The sequence below is a fragment of the Suillus clintonianus genome (genome assembly GCF_016758775.1).
Source record: "Suillus clintonianus strain FC179 chromosome Unknown DEU56scaffold_136, whole genome shotgun sequence".
NCBI lineage: Eukaryota > Fungi > Basidiomycota > Agaricomycetes > Boletales > Suillaceae > Suillus > Suillus clintonianus.
This window is the reverse complement of record NW_024539360.1, coordinates 89,394-111,488: the sequence shown is the minus strand read 5'-3', so window position 1 is coordinate 111,488 and position 22,095 is coordinate 89,394. Positions and strand designations below refer to the sequence as shown.

Sequence of the window (22,095 nt, the reverse complement as noted above, 5' to 3'; positions counted from 1 at the left end):
TACCACGGACACTTACTCCTACACATACATCTTCCGCTTCATTCGACAACTACCGCGAGCTATGGCGCTGGACAGAACGTCTTATGTTCAGGACCATCTCTCTCATTTCGCGGTTCTGCTGTCTGGATGAGAACGATGGCCTTCTATGGACCATGTTCACTCATTACCATACTTGCAGCGCGCACTGGCCGGCGACTTTTCGCACAGGTCATCGCTCCGCAGTTGCAGTCCTTCACCTCCGAGCGCTAGTCATCCGACATCAGACGTCATCAACCACAGCCACCCCTAATTCGTCACTTCAGTCAGCGAAACCACCCCAATGGCTAAGCACTGCTCGCTCGGTCATCCAAGAATATCGCACCATTCTAGCAACATGCACTACTTTCCCCAAGGCTGGAGAACGCAACGTTAAAGTGGAGGATTTTGTAGATTTGTGCGTGGCAGTATGGGAGACCAGTGGTGCCCTGTCTGACCGTGTCCGATGGGTCCTCGATGTAAGATTTCGCAGACTGGATTTTGATCGCTTCACTGACACGATATAGATTCTCTGGTGGGCTACCCGCCTCACATTCAACTCATACCGTATTTATCGACACATGACTCGACTGCTTTTCATTTCCGGCGACACGGAACTAGCTAAACGGACCTTGAGATTATACGTTCAGGTCGTTTCAAAGGCACGAGAAGCAGGGGTGGAAAACGACTTCGACACAGATCGACATTGGGTTGAGACGCTTATCAATGGTGCGCGGATCCTCTGCCGTCTTGCCATTTCACGCACGGACGGTATCGACGACGCCAAGGAGGCAGGGGACATGATTGAAAAGGCGATGACCAGGCTGGATGAGGATGACAAAGAGATGGTAGCAAGAGTCGCACTGGCCGAAGGCGTGTGGTACACGACACTGGCAATAATAGGTGGGTTTTTTCACGCCTCTGGATATTTGATGATTGAAATCGTCTGCTGTATTAGAACAAGACCCATACACGCGACAGACTCGTCTAGGTCGTGCCATCGTTGCCTACTTGAAGTCTGTTGCGACCTACCCTACACCTGCTGCCCATCATCAGCTTGCGATCGTACTTTCTTTACCTGGAAGCTCGCAAAATATGGATGAGGCGATCATATCCGCTCGTGCAGCTGTCGAAGAAGAGGCTGAGGAGATTAGACATTGGCATCTTCTCGGTCTGTTACTTAGTGCCAACGGCGAGTGGCAGAAGGCAGTCGGTGTTTTAAACGTGGGCGCAGACCTAGACGAGAGTACGCAGGACATGGAAAGTCCTGCTAGACTTGACGCAGAAAATACTGCCGATGACATCGTGGAGAAAGCACCCATGACCGATGATATTCAGGCTAAGGACTTCGAGTTCGACCACCAGCACGCACAGGTAAATGGCCATTCAAAGCTCCCAGATGCACATCTACCGTCGAATGATGCCGATAGTCCGAGATCTGGGCACAAGATGCTTCTTGATACACACGCAACTACCCTCCCACCATCTGCCACCCTCCTCCGACCATTACCCGACCATCCTTTCCCTTCTCCTCATGACACATTTGATTACGCCCTCCAGCTCAGAATGACACAAATGGCACTCGCCGAACATATAGAAGGCCCTGAGGGTGCGGAGGGGCGGTGGGTGAACGTGTTTGCCTGGATTTCAGAACGCAAAGGGTCGCCCTCTACTTCAGGGTCTATGACAGAGACGCAGCGTGAGTCCAGGAACCTCCCTATTCATCCGACCTCGGGCTGTATGGAGCTGATTTTTTCTGGTTGTGGTTTGTGTGGATCAGCGAGGTCGTCGGTGGACACGGGTACCGGCACGAGGACTGCGACTACGCAATCGCAATTGGTGCTGCATCAGCCGTCGCAGGACCCGCTGAATGAAAAGGGTCCTAGTACAGACCAGCAGGGATCTCTGGGTCTTTCTCTTGGTCAACAGGATCTCCCGTCATCTGAGCTTCCGCCAATCACTGTCACACCTGCAACGCCTGCTGAGCCGCACCGCCATTTCCCGCTCAACATGGATGAGAAGGAATCGCTGAAGGGCAGACGACGCTCCTCTTCAGCAGATGGCACCGGCAGGAAAGTGCAACAGATGCTAAAAGCCCGTGTACATAAAGGGCAGGAGAAGATCAGTACGATCTCGAGGAAACTCGGACATGGCGTTGCGCGAAACGGGAACTTAAAGAGGACAAGTTCTGCACCAGGTAAACTACCCTTTTTGTTTTACACAGGATGCCTTTTTTCACAGTTTGTTATAGACTTCCATGCTGTGCTCCAGAATCATAACTATCAGGCGTCGTCAATACACTCCCGTCGTCGGCTGCGTTCTCTGATTCGTCATAACGCAGCTGCCGCACCCATCGAGTCACCACCTGCACCCCCACCCCCACTTCCTCCAGTGCCGGAGGAAGCACCTACGCTCCATGCAACGAAGGATGACAAGCTCATAAGCGACCTTTGGGCCATGTCTGCTGCCACTTTTCGACGACTCGGAAAAATCGAGCAAGCCAAAGGCGCAATCCAAGAAGCAGAAGTCAGAGACTCTGAAAACCCTGATGTTTGGGTACAGGTGCGCATATCGCACATCTTCCGCCAGGGCGTCTGCTAACCATGACACAGCTTGGACTGTACTACATGGCGCTGGATCGTAACAGAGAGGCTCGAGAAGCATTCCAGAAAGCCCTGTTCATATCGCCCGATGATATCGCTGCATCTGTGCACTTGTGCCGCATCCACCTCTCTACCAAGTCTTCGGCCCACACAGTTGATTCAGATAAGGTTGATCTGGTCGCTGGGCACCTCGGCCACATCACCCGAGGACCTGGCTGGGACGTTCCTGAGGCCTGGTACTACTTGGCTAAAGCATACGGACTGCAGGGCCGCAAGGACAAGGAGCGGGAAAGTCTGGCGACGGCATTGACCTTGAGTGATCGCAGGAGTATCAGGGATATTGGGCGGGCTGTGGGTTGGTGTTTGTGATGGGTGTGGACAAGGTTCGGGGGTTGATTTATACGATGTCCCACTCAAACATCTACCTACTGCTTACTCTGCACGACGATCATATAGATCATGATGATCTTTTGCACTACCATTCGATGACAGATTTTATTGACAGTCTAGAGCTTGGCTTTTGATCCTCGCCGAGCGCTAGTGTGTTGTATCTGAGCAATCTATCGTGACGTTCAACCGAAGAACAGCTAGAGAGGTGAGTCGTATGAAGATAGAACGGAAGAGAATAACATTGTCTCCGCCTGCCAAGCAGGCGAAGAGGTTTGGATAATCCATCCCTCCAGTTCCATTTCTCAGTCTTGCTCGCGATGAATTTCCAGCTTGCATGTACAATAAATATAAAGTCGAAGGGGTCTTGAAAGTATCACTTCGTGTTCAAGAGATTGCTAGTGAGGAGATTGTAGATGTACTGGTTCAGCGGAACTGATTGTCAAAATCAGTCATAGGAGTCAATACGAGTACCAATCTCTCCCGCGAGATTCACCACCATATTCGTGATGGCTACATCCTGCAATCCTACACCCACGCTCTTGAATATAGTAATTTTACCAGCCTGTCTTACCCGGTCGCACAACGCATGAACCTTCTCGTAGTCAGCATCCGGTGAGCTAATGTCAAACCGGACGAGCGTTCCGATTTCAACCATGTTGTCTTCATTAAACCCGGCCTTTATAAGCTCTCCAGCCTCGGACAAGCATGCCTCTCTAGAGTCCACGACCACTTTTCCAGCCTGATGAAGCAACTCTGAAGAGACTTCCGCCATTTCAGGCGTGTAGCTCCCAATGAGATTGAGATGCGTCCCTGGAGAAACCCATTTCGCTTCGAAAAGCGGCTCCTTTGAAGACGTGGCTGTGCATATGATATTGGCTGCACGGGTAACTTGTTCCAGTTGAACAAGGTCCTCCTTCAAAATGAGAGACTGAAATGCGACTGTCGGATGAGCTGACTTCAGGCGGATGAGAAGGTCAACCAGTCTTTGATTGTTTGACTTGTTGACTATCGTGCAGGATTTGATGGTCGAAAATGCACGAAGGTGGAGATCCGCGTGCACCTCGATTTGCTTGCCTGCTCCGAAAGCAAGGAACGTGGCTGGGTTTGGAATGGAAGAGAGAAGATGCGTAGCAAGCAGAGAACCTGGTCATGCGTATATGAAATTCTATGCTTGTTTATCATAGCGAACTGAAAGCGCACCAGCAGCCGTCCGAAGAGCTGTTAGTTGCCTCGCGTTCACGATTGCACGTATGCCGCCCGTGCTTTCGTCCAAAACTAGGCTGGACGCAGGAAGCCCGCCCTGATCAGCAGGGTGGCGCGGAACTGAGACCACCTTGATGCTGGTCCCTAGTCCCTGCACTCGTGCTGGCATGAAAAGTGTATCATGGTGCGCCATAGTAATTGCTACACGTAGCGGGGCATCAAAGCCAGAACCTGAGGAAAGGGTATGAAACACGATAGCCATCAGATTCTCAAGCTTGGAGTGGTGGATCGCTGATACAATGCTGGATACATCTGCAGCGGTGATGACGAGGAAAGACATGGAGGACTTGGGTGAAGGTGCTTCAGCTTCAAGTGCGACGCGGGGACGACCGGCCCAGACAACAGTGTCACCGTGTAACTTGGACCATGTAGTTGGCGAGAGTTGACTATATGGCGCTGGATCTTGGTGTGAACACTACAAGGATCCTTGTACAGATGGACACGTGCGCAACGGCAATACCACTACATCGGTTAATTCACGAGTCCGTGACACCCATAGAAGACATCGGGTTCGATTACCACCGTGACATATATACTATGGCTCGGAGTAGAAGGTAGTATACGGCGTAAGTGAAATGTTCGTATGGATATCATATGATGAAGAGGAAATGGACTCCTAGCTCGTAGACTGCATGTGTCGTTATATGAATATATATGTTATCGACGCCGGGTGCTGGGAAGATTATTTCTGATGAGGGCTTTGACAGCCTCATAGGATTGATCATAGAGATGTCTTTTCCTTGACTCGAGTTCATGCTTGGGGAGTGTGACGACGCATGCATGTTTAGTAGTCTCCGGAATACCCATATCTTTCAGTGTCTTCGCATTCTCCGACCACCAATCCTCCAAAGGACCTGCGGAACCCTCCAAATGGGTGACAACCACTATAACTTGCACGTGGCCCGCGTCGGCCAACGACTTGTATTTCTTAAAGTTGCGCGCTTGTGATTTCTTCGAGCCTCTTGCTCCTGGTATGCAATATACCACAAGGTCTAGTTCTCTCGGGCTCTTCTTCAACTTGCCATTCATGTATGACTTGAGCTGTTTCTGCGCTTGTTTGTCTGGAAGGAAGCCCCATCGCCCTTCTTCGAGGCCGACTGTATCGTGCACTTGACAATAGTCTTGTCCCCCAAGGTGGCATGTGTACTTTGTCACTACCATGGTGCAACCATATGTATTGTTCGAGATAGAGGCCTTGGCCGTGGGGCAAAGCATGTTAATGAGAGAGCTTTTCCCCGCCCCAGATTGACCAATGATGACCACGTTCCCCAACATCTGACTCTGAAAAGGTATCAATCTCATGAAGACCCCAAACTGGTGAAAATAACCTTTGCAGGCGTGGGCTGCACTGGCGGCCCCATAGATCTACGAAGAGCCGAAACCCAGTGAAAGGTGGTTGGGTATCTGTCCCTTTAGATGACAAGACGGTGTCAATATTAGTGCATGCATATGAGGCTCTGAAAGAGTCAATGCCACAGTGTGGCGCGGTGCAACGAGGCTGTCGTTCGGCTACCTTTACATAAAGCCCACTCAAACCTAGACCCCTCTCGAGTTTAGGGTCTACTTATCTCTGCGTCGGAAACTCCCGTCATCTACTCTTAAAGGTATCCTTGATGTAGTACTGATGGGCCTATCCATACCTCTAAGCGTGTCTATAGTACATGGATTGAGTGTAGTACGTAGGCATATACAAGGTATATCAGTCGTGTCTCAGGCAGATCTATCCGTACAAGTAGTAATCAGCGTCGTACACAAAACTCGACAATAGCACTGGCGGGCGCACCGACTACCGACCCGCATGAGCTCTATCAGTCGCGTGCGAAGCAGCATCATTCATTGACACCTGCTCACGCATGGAATCTAGCATCCGCAAGTTCCATCGTCCTGTGCAGCCGTGTCGCGTCCCACATCAATCGTCCCCGGCATGCCGTCCTCCTTACCCCGCTTCCCAAAACTTACACCCGCTTCCGGTGCCACAGGTGCCCACAACTCTGGAGTCTCAAGAATCCGCGCCACAAGCTCCTCGAATACCTCGCGTACCCCGATGGCTGTCTTTGCAGAGGCTTCAACAAAAAGGGCATTCTGCCGAGAGGCAAAAGTGGAACCCTCGTTGGTAGAGACTTGTCGAGAGTTTTCCTGTAATGGGATGAGCGGTTGGCGGGAAAAAAAGTGAGCAGCAAGATTGAGTATGTAAGTGACGAAAGAAAATAGGAGATGGTGATAGTGATGTAAGTGTAGTATGGGGCAGGGACAATGAGAAGGAACACAGGCCCACAGAATAACACAGGTGCCGAAAGAGATGATTAGGGGAAAGCAAGTACCTTATCGACCTTGTTCCCAACAATAATTTTCGGTACTGTGATCGAAACATAGGTGTCGATTTCAGAAAACCATTTCGGAAGCGCCTCGAACGTTTCGCGGTTTGCTACATCATACACTATACCGCAACATATCAGGCCGCAGGACATTTTTCTCTCATGCACAACCAAGAACGCACCAAGTATGATTCCTTGCGCACCACGGTAGTACGAGGACGTGATTGTGCGAAAGCGTTCTTGGCCGGCTGTATCCTGCAGAACGCATCACATTAGACATCATTGAGATTCGTTATCCCACAGATACAGAAGAAAGAAAGGATCAACATACCCATATACTGAGCTTCACCTTCTGCCCGTTAACCTCCATCTTGTGCACCTATACCCACTAGGGTCAGCACATGACTTCATTCTCCACAGTGGGAGAAGGGAAAGAATGTCAAACGCACACGGAAATCAACGCCAATCGTTGCGCTCGCTTCGTCCTCGGGAAGCCATTGCTCATCGGAGAAACGCAGGAGCAAGCTACTTTTGCCCACTGAGGCGTTTCCGATTAGTAGAAGCTTGACATTTACAGGTGGGTTAGTGGTGGTAGCAGTGGAGGATTTCTTCATGAGGTCCGTTGGAGGCATGGTAAGTATCTAATTAGGTCGTTGAAGAGAACGAATAAGTGGGCAGTTGGTAGAACAAATGTCTCGATGAATTATGCAGGCTTGGCAGTGGACAGCTACTGGGAGACAACAAGCCTCGTTTGCGTCATGCGTCTACTACGAAGACCTCTCGGCTAACTCCATGGCACCTCAAGGCCTCAAAGTTTCAAGGCAGTCCATCACATTACATTACGAAAACATGGGCAACAAGAGTTTCGAGAGCTATAACAGCAATAGAGGAATAAATGATTCATTCGTGAACTATGTACCCACGCCAGGTTCGTGGCCTGCAAAATTAGCTCCAAGGGAAGGCACGCGATGTGTCTCTCGAGACGATGGTGCTGCGGCAATAACCAGACCAACTTTTTTGTTGGAGTTCTACTGGTAAATGAAGTTGTATCTGCAGGCAGCATTCATAAGTATGTAATTCATTTAGTGCAGCTTGCTTGGGCAGTTACCTCGACAGTAGGTGAGGGATCGCAGAGAGCTGGGGACCATATCTGGAGTGTTACGACGTTACCAATATGAAACATGGACCCTTAAGCTTATTGAGACTATCAAGACGAACCGTGCAGCATTATCATACAGCTCAAACAGGGGGATGGCGAGGAGCTTCATGTTTTTCGGGACAGCAAGGACCTCTAGTGAAGATACAAGTTTAATGAAAAATATGGCAGAACAGTCTGACGTACTCCGCTCAGGCATCTGAACTAGGTAGAGTTTCTTGCACTCCTTTGGCTTCGTGATGTGCGCTGGCACGAATGGGTACTACGAGCATGAGTTAGCATCAGGCATTCGCTACAAGGAAGATGAACGCACCATAAACGTTTCGAAATTGGGCCGCCACCACTGCGCAAGACAATCACCGATCTCCCACTCGTTGTCGACGCCATGTGACGCGTTGAACTGCTTGGACTCTACTGGCGGCGCGAGACGCTCGTCGAGGCGCCGTTTGAGTCCGTCAATATCATCCTCGCCCGGCTTGAGGTAGTCACCAGGGCTGGCCACATGATTAAGCAATTATAACGAACGTGCCATCGAATATGGAAACGTACAGCTTGAAGAACGCGTTCGCAATCTGGAGCATTAGGATATGCGGGTGTCCATGGTCATGCACAACAAGAATTCCCTCGACGGTGCGGCGCATGCCAAAGTCCTCATAGTTATTCTGGAGACGCTGCAGGCGCGCAGACACGGAAGGGTCCTCCTCAGGCTGCGCCTCTTTCGTACTTGTATTCGCGACCACTTAGGACTGACTGTCAACCGACGCGAAATATCATAACTCACCTAAAAGTAAAGTTCGACAGCGGGTACCTGTAGTTAAGTTTCATTAGATAACTACCACTTTTTGTAAGAGAAAAATACATGCAGGGCGATGGTGTTGGACATGGTTGTCGAACGTTTGCCAATCTTCACCACCGTCGTACATTCTGACTTGGCGCGACAAAGTCACAACTCAATATGTTGTCACAAGTCACACTTGTTTCCTCACTTTGCGTCCATCAACTTAAATTCGAGCTGCCATGATCGATTCCTTGTGCGACGTATCGAAGCTCCTGCAGAAGATCGTAGAAATTTCCACATATTATATGGCGCAACGGTATTTTGAACGGTGGTCGAATTCATCAAGCTAAAGGCTAGCACTAAAGTATTACATTAACATAGTTTCTAGACGTTGTCTAATGTTGTCTTCGTTGGTTATGGTGACCACTTTGTCCGTCATTAGCTTCTGCCAATTGGTCTGTGTATCATCTACTCCGAAGAGAAGGCAAAAATGTGTACGGCCTTTTTCCAAGAGTCCCTCCTCGTCATCACTTGTCCATCCATAATCGACAACCCCGAGGGCCAATTTGGACGGACACCAAGGCGTGTTGTTGCAGGAAATAATGGACACATGATTAATCGCCATATTGGCGGGCAGTCCTTTTGGCAAGAGGGCAAATGCATGGTACCCATCCTGCAAGAAAGGTCTTTCATCCCCGAACGTTGCGTCATGTAATTCGACCATCAGGAGCTTCAACCTCAACCGCCCATCGATGATCCTCATGTCCTGGTCTCCTCGCAGTCTGTAGTGGTCGTGACTGGGATTATATGATCCATCCAAATATTGAGTGCTATATCCCTGTGCCGACGGTGGCAAGAACGCATATTTGGTGGATGCTATGCCAGCCCAGGCAAGTATGTCGCACTCCTGGCTTCTTGGTAGAAGTACTTCCATCAATCTACCAAATGCTTCGTCTCCTATGCCATACTCCACATGCATATGCACGTCGAAAAGTGCCAGCAGTGAGTAGGCACCATCCTCGATTTTTCGCGAAGTCCGACGAGATGCCCACATGAGCTTTTCACGCACTCTCTCCGTCCCTGCCCAATAACACTGGATGTCTTGCACTGGGATTCCAGTGCCAGTGGAAAGTGCTGCCAGCAACTTCTGGTCAGCTTTATCGTTGTCGATTCGTATATTGCGAATCGGGCTCCACGTTCGTCCATAAAATTTGACTCTAACTGGGGCGAGGAGCTCTTGCAAAGTCCAGATTTGTAAAAACCAAGAGTCGCGCAGGAAGTCATCCGATGTGACAGATTCTGCAAGGTGTACAATGCAGACATGCGCATTGCGGTACCACCTGAAAATCTGAGACATGGTTTTATCGAGCTCTTCTGGAGAGGGATTGGTTCTATCAATACAGCATGTGTCTGCCCAGGCAAAGCCACATCCGTACTCCGCTGCCCGCTGACAGAAGTTTGCCAATTTGTGACGACTCGAGGGCTTCCCGAGCTTTGTGCCACCCGATGACATCTCCTGCAGTGTCACCTCTCCTTCGCGGCACCACCGGTGAGACAGAACGGCGTATTTGACTATGCCTTTCACAATGTTCCTGATCACTTCGTCCCTTCGCTGATTCGGGTAGAATGTGTGTTGCTCGATGTCTCTCTCCGTCACGGCCTTGATAGACGGCATGTACAGCTCCTCCACCTGTTGCTGTTGTACGACTTGCATATTTGATATCGCAATTAGTCGATGTGGGATGCTTTCCCGCAAGTACTCTTGGAATATGCGGCAGACTTCTTCGATAGCCATTCGCTTATCAAGACGAGCAGAGGGAACGAAATGATGTCCTGTGAACGGTTCAACTTTTAAATGAATGTCAGCAGGTAAAACTTTCCAGTGAGCAGATAGAAGAAATCGTCGAGGGGGTCAACAGGAGATACTCGGACTATTGGGAGCTCGTTTCTCAACAGACTGGCAGAAACCGCAAGCGGCTACAAAGCGGTTAAGCAGATTTGTAACCAGCTGTCTGGGTGTCTATGATGTTACTTGGTCTAATAAAAGAGTGTGAAGCTATGTAAGTACAGCCGAATGATGTCACACGTAAAGGTTAGAGATATGTTACAAAATTGACGCGAATGGGTAGAAGCGGGTTAAAGCCACACCGTCGTAACTTGTTGGTACACCTCCCTCTTGGTACGAATTATCACAATTTTTTGCGTCTCGACCTTTTGCCACCCTCCGTACGCACTATGAATACTGGATCCTAGTACGAAGCACAGGTAGTCATTTGTTGATTTGAGTTTTCCGATGCCACCACGCTTTCCAGATTCATCAGCTTGGTAGTTCACGATAGCAACCGCCCACTGCGAGAATGGCAGAAAGGTAATGTCGCACCGCGCTGTGACATCATGAAAGTTCGCAGAGTCGGAGACGAGGCGGATAGCTTGAGTTTTTTTCCGTTTTCCTCCCGGCCGTCGTGGTGTGGGTTGTTGTAGCATCAATTTCACCAGAATAACTTCAAGCTCCAAACCTCTCTTCGTCATCGTAAAAAAAGGGTCACCGAGCTTGGAGGGACGATCCATTATGCGGTAATCTGGTGAAAGTATACTGGCGGATGCTTCGTCAAAAGCACAGTATGCCAGAGGAGAACTGGGAATGCCGGCCTGAGATGGGGAATGCGGACCAGCCCATGCAAATATCTGCCATTCTCGACAGGTCTGCATGATGACCTCCATCAGGCGGCGAAAGGCCCGCTCGCCCTCTCCATAGGCCACATTAAGGCTGATGTTAAGAATTCCAATCAAGGAATAAGCGTTGTCTTCCACCCTTGTTGTCCTCCGCTTGGACGCCCAGATCATTTTCTCGCGAACGTCGACTAATCCCGGACTGAAATATAGCAAATTCCAGCGAGATATTCCAGTCACCTGAGAAAGAGCTTCTAACATGGAATGATCTTCCTTGTCGTTGCGAGAACAACTGAGCTCGTCCCAATGCTTGCCATAAAACTTGATTCGTGGAGGGGCAAGAAGCTCCTGAAGTGTCCAACCGCGTTGGAACCATACTTCCTCCGGGAAGTCCGACATGGACGAGGAGTCTGCAAGGAAAACTATGCAGATCTCTGCGTTGCGGTACCATTTGAACATGGCCCTGATGGCCTCATCAAGCTCCGCACTGCTGCTCTTGTTGATGCAGCAAGTGTCAGACCAAGCAAGACGACAGCCGTACTCCCTTGCTTTCTGGCAAAAGTTACGGAGCTTGATAAACCCAGGTCTTGTAGACCGGTTTCCTTCCACGGACATTTCCTGAAATGTTGGCTCGCCGACGCTGAGCCATCTGTGAGAAAGAGCTGCGTATTTCAGCTTCTGCCTGACCACATCAGGAAGTTTGTCTTTGGGGACATCCTTGCAGGCCCTAATCAATTCCGGACGGATCAGATCGACCAGAGTCTCACGATCGAAAAGTGTCGTGGTTTCATAGTCGTCAGAAATGTAAATGAGATGACTTGGCAACTCGTTAAACACGAGTTCCACTGTGACATTCATTATGTCGGCCTCGGTAGGAGCCTCATCCTGAAGAAAACGAAAGACATGTGATTGAGCGATGTAAGGTTCGGGATTTCAGTTTCCTCGGTAGCTAACCTGATCAGTCTCGTCGCATGAACTTTCAATTTCACCCTCGACGTCAGTCTCCGCATTCTCGTCAGTGATATTGCTTGCCGATGCAGCCCCACTTCCAGTAGGCGTACTAGTAGCAAACATTGCTTATTCAAGTTGTCAGGGAAATGGTAAGATGTGGCTCGAGGCAAGTGACTCTGGAACGATGGAATTGGTTCATTAGCTAAATGATAAACTACGGAACAGACTCACGATATCGATGACCTTGCAATTGACCTCGTTGTTAGGTGCAAGCGGCTATATTTGTGGGTGGCTATCATAGGTTGTCATCGATGCTACTGGTAAGTCGTAATATAAATTTACGTCGGCCCTTAGATCGTCGCACTCTATTACATGCACGTGACATTCCCAACCAATCACCCACAGCTGCCGAGTATTCTGAAGAAGCGAGGGGAATTAATGTGATCTCGGAGTGGGCGCCGGGTCCATGATCTTATGCTGTGGTATTGTCAGCGACGCCGACTTGTTTAGGTTTCTCCTTTTGCATCTGGTATATGAAATCCAAATCAGCACAAAAGTCTGGAAAAAACGAGCACGATGACCACTCACAACGACATAGAGAGCCGAGGACATGATGATGGCGGCGCCGAGAGCAGACAATAAAGACGGTACAACTCCCAAGAATATGCGTTCAAGCACCACAACGAATAGCACCTGGGCATACATCCCAGTGACACCACGTGACACAGTTTCGCGTTGCAGCCCCATTGTCAAAAGAGTCTAAAGTCGTTGTGAACTACTAGTGGGCAAATACAGGATCACTGGTGTACTCACCTGCGCCACATAGCCAAAGACACCAACCATGAACAAAAGAAATACCCACGTCCATGATGTAGGATATACAATGGGAATTTTAAAGACAACCATCCTGTTACAAATAATTAATTGCCACATAAAACAGAGATGTATTTGCAGACCCCAAAGACGATATGATGGTGCACCATAGCGAAAAGAATGACATTATATGCATCGGATGAGCGCGCTTCCCAATTGCACGAATCGAGGTATCTATAAAAATAGTTAAAGCGGTCATTACCATGATAAGGTCAATCATAATACGTACATGCTCCAGTATTTCCCAGCACACTGATCATACATGCCCTACCAAAAATAGAATAGTGGGTTGAGCGGAACAGAGCGCACGTAACGTTGCTGCCTACCCAACAGCTGTCAGCCTTTGCGCAGAGGTCGCGTCTGGGCGGAGTCCTTGGGGAGTGACATCCAGGGAGCCAAACAGGATCGCGGGCCTGGCAATGAGGACAACACCAAGTAAACTGAAAACTAGGGGTTTCAAATCTTCATAAGCAATTATAAACTACCAAAGGTAAATCGTAACTCTAACCTCCCGCGACAGCTTGCTTGATGGAGTAGTTCTCCTTCAAGAGGGTGGACCCAGCTACAGCCGCCGTAAGGGGTGTCAAAAAAATCAAGACCGTAGCATCTGCGACAGACAAGTACTGGAGCGACCAGTACAAGCCAGATAGCCCGAAAAACCTGGGATACAGAAAGAACGTTGGGAAGTTTGAAACCGTGCAAATAGATCAGCACCCACCCAGTGATGCCACGAATGAGCAGCATCATTCGAACGCCTTTGGGGCCAGCTATCGGGTCAGGGATTCCCATAGCAGTCCTTCGTGTCGTCAGTTTTAGCTCGTTGTCTGAAAAAAAAAATAGACAAACATATATATCTCGCAGCATATCAATGTGATGCCCTGGGACAGATGAGTAAAGATTTGACTTGCTGATTCTGTGACGCACCATCCTGATCACAATAATCTGTTTATATTGGGTTCAATCCATGTTCGATCACCAACAGTCATGGAACAGCTAACCTGAAGCGCGTGAACCGGAGGCTCCAAGGCGTTTAGCATCTTCACCGAGATATCCATGGAAGCAAAGAAAAATTGGGAGGATATGATGAGTAGCATCCCAGCATTGCTAGTGGTGAATCTGGTGATGCTGGACTGATTGTTCGCAATTGCTCCATCATCTTGGCGTATTTGCGTCGAGCCATAGTTTTGTTCGATGTCGTGAATGTTGTTAATGAGCGAAGACTCGGTCCTGCTCATTTTCGACGTTCGTTGGGTAGATCGTTTAGACGGTCGGGGTAGCTAGTAGTGAACCGCCCTAGCTCCAATGAGTTGGCAACGCCTGGATGCGGTCGAGGCTTGGGAAGTTTGATGCGGTCTCCTGCATAATAGTAATACGTACTAATACATATGGGAATCGATGCTGGCAGCTGATCATCGATCGTCCTAACTTGAACCAACGTTGAGTAAATCAGCATGAACTACATCCTGTGGTCTTCTTGTAGGAGCTTTATTCGTGTCAGTTCAAGCACACAGGACTTCGAAACAGTGTCCACCTTATCTCACCGGTGTACGTATGCATTGAATATTGAGGTCTTATATGTATTTTGCACCACAGGTCCAGACGAGCCGACGCACCCAACTTGGCTACTTGCTAAGCTTTTCTCAGGCTAGCGCGGTCCGAGTCTCACAACTTATGTCGGGGAATTTGCGGTGGTGCTCGGCGAGAAAACCAAGCGAGGGCACGTCACCGTCGACGTCGTAACCTGTTGGTACACCTCCCTCTTGGTATGAATTGTCACAAATTTTTTGCGTCTCAACTTTTTGCCACCCTCCGTACGCACTATGAATACTGGATCCTAGTACGAAGCACAGGTAGTCATTCGTTGATTTGAATTTTCCGATGCCACCACGCTTTCCAGATCCATCAGCTTGGTAGTTCACGATCGCGACCGCCACTGAGAGAATGGCAGAAAATCGCACCGCGCTGTGACATCACGAAAGTTCGCGGAATTGGAAATCTGAGGCGGTAAGTAATCAATTCTTGCCGGAAGAGATCAACTTGTCTCACGATCGATAAGTGTCGTAGTTTCATAGTCGTTAGAAATGTAGATGTCATGACTTGGCCCATCTCGTTAAGCATGAGCTCCATTGTGATGTGCACTATGTCAGCCTCGGTAGGAGCTCCGAAAAGCAGCGAAATGCTCCGGATTTCAGTTTGCTTGGTAGCTGTGTAGTTTTAGTTCGTCGTGAGCTCGCGAACGTAACTAAAACTAAGACTTACTAAGAGAGTGGCCTTTCACTTGTTAGCGTCTCCTGTCTGTTACATCGTAAGTCTTGTTACTAGTACTGACGCATCGGATCGTGTGTACCATCGCGAAGATTGAAGCTCTCCCCCAACGCGTTATTTGACTGCGACGATTTAGGAGGCAACCTGATCAGCCTTGTCGCATGGACTTTCATCCTAGACACATCAGACTGCATTTTCGTCAGCGACGGTGCGTGCCGATGCAGGTTACGCCACGTCGTCAGGTATAGCAAATAGTACTTATTCATATTGTCAGGTAAAAGGTAGGGTGTGGCACGAGGCAAGTGACTGTGGAACGTTGGAATTAGTTCATTAGCTTGATCATAAACTGCGGAACAATTTCAATGCATGTCAATGACCCACGATGACGTTGCAATGACCTCGTTGTTTGGTAAAGAGGTGTGCTTGTGTTGTGCAGGGTATACGATTGGATTCAGCATGCCCACCTGCCAAGTGAGCGGCAAAGTGCGACGTCGAGTGATGGCGTGACAATCCACGACGCTGTCACGGATCACGGGAGTTCCCCGTCTTCGCCATCCGAAGTTCGAGCTCCAAAGTTTGATTCAAAGAATTCTGATATCGATATGCTACTCGGATCTTACATCCCAGCTGTAGCATATCTTCTTTCAGCTGCAGCTGATTGAGGGTAAGGTGAAACTTTAATTTTGACTCTTAAAACTTAACAAAATCTATAACACGGCGCTTGTCATATTCAAGGAAGTTTCTCATTCCTACTGTATCATATTATCACTGAATGCTCATTGTAAGCCACACCAGTATACTGTCCAGACGAAGTCGAATGTTGTCCTGTTTTTGTGGTGACATCTTTGCCTGTCATCAACTTCTGTGCTGGGTAAAACATGTGGTCCGAAGAGGATCCGGAGGTGAAATGGAGATGTCCTTTCTCCTAGATTCCATCATTAATAATGGACACATGATTCAAATCCCCGCATTGACGGGTTGTCCTTTCAGGTGCGTACATAGCAGTTGTTGTGTTTTGTGCCTCAACTTACTGTCATGCATCTGGACAATTAGGAACTTCCGCTGAAACTGTTCGGATCATGAGACTGTGCCACGTCTCTCTACATGGACTCACAATGGTTTTCCCCTTGAAAGAGGAATGATTGAGATCAGTGGCGTGCCATCTGACTGGGGTCACCCGTAATAGAAGGCACGACCGCTTTCTTCTATTTACTAGTTTCCTCGGAGAGACGTGTCCGTCATGCAACCTTAAAGGTCAGCATCTATGTATGGTAGTGAGTTCATACAGTTGTGGGCGCTACCCTAGCGGTCAAACCCAGTGATGAGCCGTATAACACTTGCCTTTCGCACTCAACCGTCGGTGATAAGATCTGTCAGGTGCTCTCCTTCGCTAATGTTTCAATGAGATTTTTGAGTCAGGTGCTGGCAGCGCTGGCAGGGTTCTATGTCAATTATTGGCAACACCAGTGCCTAGGTACTTACTGGCCTATAGGGTCCTCGCCTCGGTCCTCATTGTGGAGGTACCCCTAGACCGAGTCTGTGATAACGGAACATTCCGGTCAAACGTTTAGGAGTCCCATTATGGCAACGTGGTGCCGTTATCTGAATCAGACTCCTCCGCCGTATTGAAATTGAAATAATAAAATATTCGTCACAAAACCTTCCATGACATGTTGGAGTCACTTCAACCTCAACGACTCACTGACACACGAAGACAGAGCTCGAGCTCCTCATCTGCAGTCCGTGCACTCATGTCCTTTATGACTGGTAATGTCGGTAACGACAGATCAGCTTCTTCTTCGCGAAGCCCTGGCGATGATGACTTCGGACCTGAGCATGTGAATGACGCGACAAAGCACGAAATTCTACACATCGTCTCTCCACCGCAAGATGACTCCCCTTTGCACAGAGCCGGGTAAGCTTCAATAACATCATAATACGTTATAATGTAGTCGGAATGCGGTCCATGCTTCTATGTGCATTCAATCTCCTAACTTTTCAAATTCGATTCCAGACTACTTCAACCAAGGAGCTACGTTTCCTATATGTCGGTAATGCCCCATTCTCAAGACGACATCCGTGCAAGCACCGTTAAGCTGTCAAACATGATGTTTGCTGCTTCCAGGGGTTCACCATCCCCCGTGACGCCCCTCGTGATGCAGAAGCTGCCTCCGACAGCAGGACACAGTGCACATTCGTCTTCTCCCTTGACCCACGGTCGAAAACAAGCCCAACAACTACCTTCCCCATCTGAGCTTACGGAAGAGAACAACCCTTCACGCGATTCGTTCATATTTCCATCTGGTTATAATCCAGTCACGCACGTTGCACCAGGGTCACTCCCAAATATTCCTGTATCCACATCATTTGCACCCTCCTCACAATTTACAAAAGGAAGCTCACACTTCTCGGCCCAGAGCTCTGATCTCTCAGCCTCGACCTCAACTCTAAACTCCTCCAAGACTGTCCACCATCCATCGTCTGGCATGGTAACTCCTCGCGGGAGAGACGCGTCTTTTCCAACCGCTATGCCTTCAGCACTCTCTGTTTTGCTCTCCATACACGCTGATGGTGCCACGCCTAGAGGAGCGCACTCGCAAAGTCCAACGCTGACGCAAGTAACTGAGAGGCCTCATTACTTTGATTCATTAGCAGACCCAGAGCAGGCAATGTCCACAGTTAACCATAATTCTGCGGATCGTACCCTTCTGTCAACTAGCAACATTCGATCAGAAGTTTCGCGTTTTGCTTCTTCGCCAGCCACAGAAACTTCTCCCCTGCTTCCTCCTCCAAATGGCTCCGTGACTGCCATAAATGGTCACGCCTTAGCGCCCTCGAAACGCTCGACGCCCTCAAAACGTTTGTCAAGCCTCATGCATGGGATCATAGGCGATACACATAAGATTTACCCTCAAGAACTCGCGCGGACCGTGTTGAAAAGCTTGCCTGCCGTACTCTTGGGCACGTTGCTCAACATCCTTGACGGTGTATCATGTAAGTTTTGATGAATATTGCCTTTGTTGCTTCATTTCTTGTCATCTGACGGGTCTCGGGTACTTCAAAACCCTTGGCGGCTATTATTTGACCCCCTAATACATAATACGAACCATAATTTTGTGTTGTCTGACATTTTCCTGTTCCTGCTCATCTCCGATTATCATGGATCAGCTGCTAACGATGTTGCTTAGATGGAATGATCCTTTTTCCCGCATCTGGTGTCTTTGCTGGATTAGGCGGGATGGGGGTATCGATGTTTTTTGTCTCGTACGTCGTCTCTGTCGTTGAAAATTATTTCTTCTGATCAGAACCCCCTATTTTCGGCATTGGTCGCCAAACAGCACAGTGGTGGCACAACTCGTCTACTGCCTTGGAGGGAGCAGCTTTGCGGGTGCTAACGGCAGTATGATGATTGAGGTTGTGGTACGTGCGCTTCATTTACATTTCAATTGGCTTCCGTCTACCTCCATTACATTCGCACGTGTCGACCTTGCTTGTGCCTGTCACTTTGTTATGGTTTGCTTCTTTGATCGTTTCCGCTACCCCGGATTTGCACACTTTGAACTTTCTCTGATGTATTTCCTTTTTGATGGTAGCCCTTCTTTCACATTCTTGCGGCTACCATAGCACGTGATATCGGAGACGAATATCCGAAAGAGATCATCGCCACGACAATTGCGGCGTTTGCGCTTTCGTCCGTACTCACTGGTAGGGTCCCATCTAGGCCTGGCTGTCAGGTGTCCACTCACGCATGTGATTTGTGTAGGGCTGACCTTTTTTCTCCTTGGCTATCTGCGTTTGGGCGTGCTCATTGGGTTCTTTCCGCGGCATATTCTTGTTGGGTAAGCTGTTTGCTGACTTGGCGGGACTTGGTGCTGATATCCCGCACAGATGTATAGGAGGGGTTGGCATCTTTTTGATTCTTACAGGGTAAGTTCTAATTTAGTCCTCGCGGTGAAGGAGACCGAATAATGTTCAATATGGCACAGCCTCACCGTGAGCACACGTCTCTCGTCCGATGCGCTCGATCCGCCGACACTGGAGACCCTCCGATACTTTATTCTCAATACACACGCCCTTGCACAATGGGTTCCTCCCCTTATCCTGGCAGTGCTACTGAGGTTCATCACTATGCGGTGGAAACATCAGCTTGTGTTCCCCATCTGTACGTCCAAGACTATTGACCTGCGCGTTCGTTTGCTCACTTCATGTGCACGCGTCTCAGATTTCATGATTATACCAGTTGTGTTTTATGTGGTAGTTGCAGCTGCAGGGCTTGATCTTGGTGCACTGAGGAAGCATGGCTGGCTGTTCGATATGGCTGAAGGAACTGGAGGCGGGGAGGACAGATGGTATGGATTTTATTCGTATCTCGGTGAGAAAGTTTCCATCGATTAGGGATGAACACAGGGTTCATTCTATATTCACGCGAACAGATATTGGATTGATCCAGTTTACACCCCTATGGACGACACTGCCGATACAATTTGCATTGCACGTATTTCATCATTACGTTGTTGGCCTCGCTAATGGTTCATCCTAGGTTGTTCTTCAATATCTTGCACCCACCTTTGAATGTTCCTGCGCTATGTACGTTCTGTCTTAATCTGGATGCTTGGTTGATAGAGTTTTGCTGACATATGTACAGCGGTGTCCCTTGACGTAGACATTGATACTAACAAAGAGCTTGTGGGACATGGGTATTCGAATTTACTTGCCGGGTTTCTAGGCACAGTGTAGGTGTTTTCCTCATTAACACTCGCTAGTCATTGCTCACACATCGCAGACCAAACTATCTCGTATACGTGAACACCTTACTGTGAGGCAAACTTCCATCTGTTGCGGTATCAGACAGCTCACTTTCTGGTTCATCAGGTTTTACCGCGTGGGTGGCGGAACGCGTATTGCTGGCTTCTTGCTTGCGGTCGCGACGTGTATCCTACTACTCATAGGGACAGGACCAATAGCGTACATCCGTATGTGGCACAATTTTCGTATCCTCGCCTCTCTCACAATTTGAATAGCTGTCATGGTCGTCAGCGCGTTAATCTTCGTGCTCGGCATCGATCTCGTCAAGGAGGCGTTATGGGATACGCGGAACCGAGTTAGCAGGTCAGCTTGCGCACATTGGTGTGATATGCAGCAGCTGATAAATGGGTTTAAGGATGGAGTACATCACGATCGTCAGCATCATGGTTACAATGACGGCCTGGGACTTTGTCATTGGTGTTCTGTTTGGCATCGTCGTCAGCTGTGAGTATGTCGCGTTGTCAGAGTAGACTGTGTTCATGGTTTGGGATAGGTTTCTTCTTCGTGGTACAGAACTCACAGAGAAGGAGCATACGCGCATCCTATGCTGGGGAGTCGGCAATTTCCACGGTCAGGCGGCCTGCAGCACACAGAGCGTACATCCGAGAAGTGTCGAAGCAGACAAGGGTGCTTCGTCTTCAGGGTACGTGATTTCTCTGTTGTTGTAGCACCATTTAATTACCGCATTCAGGATTCCTTTTCTTTGGTACCATCGCCCATGTTGAAGAAACTTTGAGAAATATCGTCGAGGACGCTGCTTGGCAACGCAATCCCGTCCGCTTCGTCGTCGTCGACTTGTCTCTTGTGGTAGGTGTGGACATGTCTGCTGCAGAGGCTTTCGTGCGTGTGCAGCGCTTGCTCGCTGCAAAGGGCGTGGTGTTGGTGTTTTGCGGTGTTACCCCTGAAAATCCCTGCGGCAAAGCGCTGAGCAGCGTGGGAATCCTTCAAGAGCCATCCGTCGAGGTCTTTGAGACGTTGAATGATGCAATGGAATGTAAGCGTCATCTTCATACGTTGAGATCTTAATTATTGATGTCGTCTGTAGGGACCGAAAATGCCTATCTGCGAGCGTGGTTCAGAGCCCAGAAGTCATGGACAACTCCAATAACGCTCCCTGGCCGCCGAGATACCAGCCTTTCCTTTGATGAAACTTTGACGGGATCTCCAAGGCAAATGCAACTTCGTGATGTTGGAGAGCGCACAATCGCTGGTGGTCAGTCTATCATCTTACCTAACAGAACCGATCCTCATCGTTCAGCAGAATTTCTCGACAAGGATTCAGAGAATTCCTCTGAGCCATACAACACTCTCCTCAATGCGTTCTCGTCGTATCACGATGTAGAACAGAACACGTTCAGACAGATCGCCCCGTACTTTGAGCGATTTACGTTCTCAGACGGTTTCGTCCTGTGGGAGAATAATGATACCCCCGATGGCCTGTATATCATCGAGTCAGGCATCCTGCGGGCATCATACAAATTTGCGGAGCACAGCCCCGTCATCGAGGAGTCAATGGTGTCGGGTACTCTGGCAGGCGAGCTGTCTGCTCTGTCGGGCATGCCGCGGAATGCACGAGTAGTTGTAGAACAGCAGGCGGTATTGTGGAAGTTGTCTGTCGAAAGCATGCGTCGACTGGAGGCAGAACATCCTCATCTTGCACAGATTTTTGTGCAACTTGTACTCAAAGGTAAGAAGCAACTTTAAGTACTCATCCGGGGCATGAGCTTATCCTGGTTATTTCAGCTGCAAAAGTCGACACCGACATCCTTCTTGCTGCCTTAGCCACAAGATGAAAAAATGGGGATGTATATATACCGGATTCTACAATATATAAGCTGGCATAACCGGAGGATCGGTGGCTATTGTGTCCACCCCGTCATGCTATGTTGACGTGCGTTTTTGCCGTTGGTCTGTACCATTTGAATAATACCCGTCATGCTGTGTGGCGTGAGTTGATACTGTTTCTGTGTTTTCCTATTTACGCTTTGAATCATGCCATATTCATGATGC

General features: G+C 49.0%; 8 protein-coding genes across 8 annotated transcripts; 2 read left to right on the top strand and 6 right to left on the bottom strand.

The window, feature by feature from the left end:
* DEU56DRAFT_120881 (uncharacterized protein) lies at positions 1–3,192 on the top strand. The gene is made up of 6 exons (XM_041344639.1): positions 1–494; positions 543–918; positions 974–1,714; positions 1,796–2,212; positions 2,267–2,577; positions 2,628–3,192. The coding sequence occupies exons 1-6, from the start codon at positions 84–86 to the stop codon at positions 2,985–2,987; spliced, it is 2,616 nt and encodes an 871-aa protein (XP_041202539.1). The 5' UTR covers positions 1–83; the 3' UTR covers positions 2,988–3,192.
* A 261-nt stretch (positions 3,193–3,453) lies between these two features.
* DEU56DRAFT_747177 (uncharacterized protein) lies at positions 3,454–4,473 on the bottom strand (the record flags this gene model as incomplete). Its single annotated transcript, XM_041349257.1, has 2 exons — positions 3,454–4,151; positions 4,209–4,473. The coding sequence occupies 2 exons, from the start codon at positions 4,471–4,473 to the stop codon at positions 3,454–3,456; spliced, it is 963 nt and encodes a 320-aa protein (XP_041202538.1).
* A 455-nt stretch (positions 4,474–4,928) lies between these two features.
* DEU56DRAFT_747240 (P-loop containing nucleoside triphosphate hydrolase protein) lies at positions 4,929–5,546 on the bottom strand (the record flags this gene model as incomplete). Its single annotated transcript, XM_041349264.1, has 1 exon — positions 4,929–5,546. The coding sequence occupies one exon, from the start codon at positions 5,544–5,546 to the stop codon at positions 4,929–4,931; it is 618 nt and encodes a 205-aa protein (XP_041202537.1).
* Positions 5,547–5,856: 310 nt separating this feature from the next.
* DEU56DRAFT_836247 (ras-domain-containing protein) lies at positions 5,857–7,364 on the bottom strand. Its single transcript, XM_041354790.1, has 5 exons — positions 7,036–7,364; positions 6,918–6,965; positions 6,769–6,841; positions 6,593–6,708; positions 5,857–6,407 (listed from the first exon to the last, which is right to left on the bottom strand). Exons 1-5 carry the CDS (start codon positions 7,216–7,218, stop codon positions 6,132–6,134), a joined length of 696 nt encoding a protein of 231 aa, XP_041202536.1. The 5' UTR covers positions 7,219–7,364; the 3' UTR covers positions 5,857–6,131.
* DEU56DRAFT_836242 (Cleavage/polyadenylation specificity factor subunit 5) lies at positions 7,365–8,726 on the bottom strand. Its single transcript, XM_041354789.1, has 8 exons — positions 8,606–8,726; positions 8,524–8,550; positions 8,292–8,465; positions 8,056–8,236; positions 7,929–8,004; positions 7,805–7,877; positions 7,695–7,736; positions 7,365–7,636 (listed from the first exon to the last, which is right to left on the bottom strand). The coding sequence occupies exons 1-8, from the start codon at positions 8,623–8,625 to the stop codon at positions 7,615–7,617; spliced, it is 615 nt and encodes a 204-aa protein (XP_041202535.1). The 5' UTR covers positions 8,626–8,726; the 3' UTR covers positions 7,365–7,614.
* A 1,930-nt stretch (positions 8,727–10,656) lies between these two features.
* DEU56DRAFT_836236 (heterokaryon incompatibility protein-domain-containing protein) lies at positions 10,657–12,264 on the bottom strand (the record flags this gene model as incomplete). Its single annotated transcript, XM_041354788.1, has 2 exons — positions 10,657–12,075; positions 12,145–12,264. The coding sequence occupies 2 exons, from the start codon at positions 12,262–12,264 to the stop codon at positions 10,657–10,659; spliced, it is 1,539 nt and encodes a 512-aa protein (XP_041202534.1).
* A 2-nt stretch (positions 12,265–12,266) lies between these two features.
* Positions 12,267–14,357, bottom strand: DEU56DRAFT_120824 (drug/metabolite transporter superfamily). The gene is made up of 12 exons (XM_041344637.1): positions 14,013–14,357; positions 13,939–13,956; positions 13,861–13,892; positions 13,733–13,810; positions 13,523–13,674; positions 13,341–13,461; positions 13,244–13,281; positions 13,098–13,188; positions 12,955–13,048; positions 12,730–12,900; positions 12,373–12,667; positions 12,267–12,317 (listed from the first exon to the last, which is right to left on the bottom strand). Exons 1-11 carry the CDS (start codon positions 14,247–14,249, stop codon positions 12,614–12,616), a joined length of 1,086 nt encoding a protein of 361 aa, XP_041202533.1. The 5' UTR covers positions 14,250–14,357; the 3' UTR covers positions 12,267–12,317; positions 12,373–12,613.
* Positions 14,358–17,496: 3,139 nt separating this feature from the next.
* On the top strand, positions 17,497–22,055 carry DEU56DRAFT_836209 (sulfate transporter family-domain-containing protein). The gene is made up of 20 exons (XM_041354787.1): positions 17,497–18,273; positions 18,468–18,543; positions 18,618–18,699; positions 18,873–18,984; positions 19,043–19,118; positions 19,168–19,206; positions 19,266–19,441; positions 19,502–19,651; positions 19,713–19,770; positions 19,820–19,866; positions 19,925–20,012; positions 20,063–20,095; positions 20,152–20,252; positions 20,301–20,388; positions 20,441–20,529; positions 20,579–20,728; positions 20,777–21,079; positions 21,131–21,298; positions 21,347–21,772; positions 21,829–22,055. The coding sequence occupies exons 1-20, from the start codon at positions 17,766–17,768 to the stop codon at positions 21,876–21,878; spliced, it is 2,820 nt and encodes a 939-aa protein (XP_041202532.1). The 5' UTR covers positions 17,497–17,765; the 3' UTR covers positions 21,879–22,055.
* The last annotated feature ends 40 nt before the right edge of the window (positions 22,056–22,095 follow it).

Bases quoted from the DNA above. Each gene is read 5' to 3' on its own strand.
- DEU56DRAFT_836242 (XM_041354789.1), bottom strand. From the start codon at position 8,625: ATGTCCAACACCATCGCCCT. The intron at 8,551-8,605 runs GCATGTATTTTT...ACTTAACTACAG, and splicing joins ATGTCCAACACCATCGCCCT to GTACCCGCTGTCGAACTTTA. The intron at 7,737-7,804 runs GTTCGTCTTGAT...GTAACACTCCAG, and splicing joins CTGTATGATAATGCTGCACG to ATATGGTCCCCAGCTCTCTG.
- DEU56DRAFT_836247 (XM_041354790.1), bottom strand. From the start codon at position 7,218: ATGCCTCCAACGGACCTCATGAAGAAATCCTCCACTGCTACCACCACT. The intron at 6,966-7,035 runs GTGCGTTTGACA...TAGTGGGTATAG, and splicing joins CGATTGGCGTTGATTTCCGT to GTGCACAAGATGGAGGTTAA. The intron at 6,408-6,592 runs GTACTTGCTTTC...ATCCCATTACAG, and splicing joins TTGGGAACAAGGTCGATAAG to GAAAACTCTCGACAAGTCTC.
- DEU56DRAFT_836209 (XM_041354787.1), top strand. From the start codon at position 17,766: ATGGTAACTCCTCGCGGGAGAGACGCGTCTTTTCCAACCGCTATGCCT. The intron at 18,700-18,872 runs GTACGTGCGCTT...TTTTGATGGTAG, and splicing joins GTATGATGATTGAGGTTGTG to CCCTTCTTTCACATTCTTGC. The intron at 19,119-19,167 runs GTAAGCTGTTTG...TATCCCGCACAG, and splicing joins CCGCGGCATATTCTTGTTGG to ATGTATAGGAGGGGTTGGCA.
- DEU56DRAFT_120824 (XM_041344637.1), bottom strand. From the start codon at position 14,249: ATGAGCAGGACCGAGTCTTCGCTCATTAACAACATTCACGACATCGAA. The intron at 13,189-13,243 runs GTACGTATTATG...CTATTTTTATAG, and splicing joins GCTGGGAAATACTGGAGCAT to ATACCTCGATTCGTGCAATT. The intron at 12,668-12,729 runs GTGAGTGGTCAT...TTCATATACCAG, and splicing joins CCTCGGCTCTCTATGTCGTT to ATGCAAAAGGAGAAACCTAA.
- DEU56DRAFT_120881 (XM_041344639.1), top strand. From the start codon at position 84: ATGTTCAGGACCATCTCTCTCATTTCGCGGTTCTGCTGTCTGGATGAG. The intron at 919-973 runs GTGGGTTTTTTC...CTGCTGTATTAG, and splicing joins CACGACACTGGCAATAATAG to AACAAGACCCATACACGCGA. The intron at 2,213-2,266 runs GTAAACTACCCT...AGTTTGTTATAG, and splicing joins GAGGACAAGTTCTGCACCAG to ACTTCCATGCTGTGCTCCAG.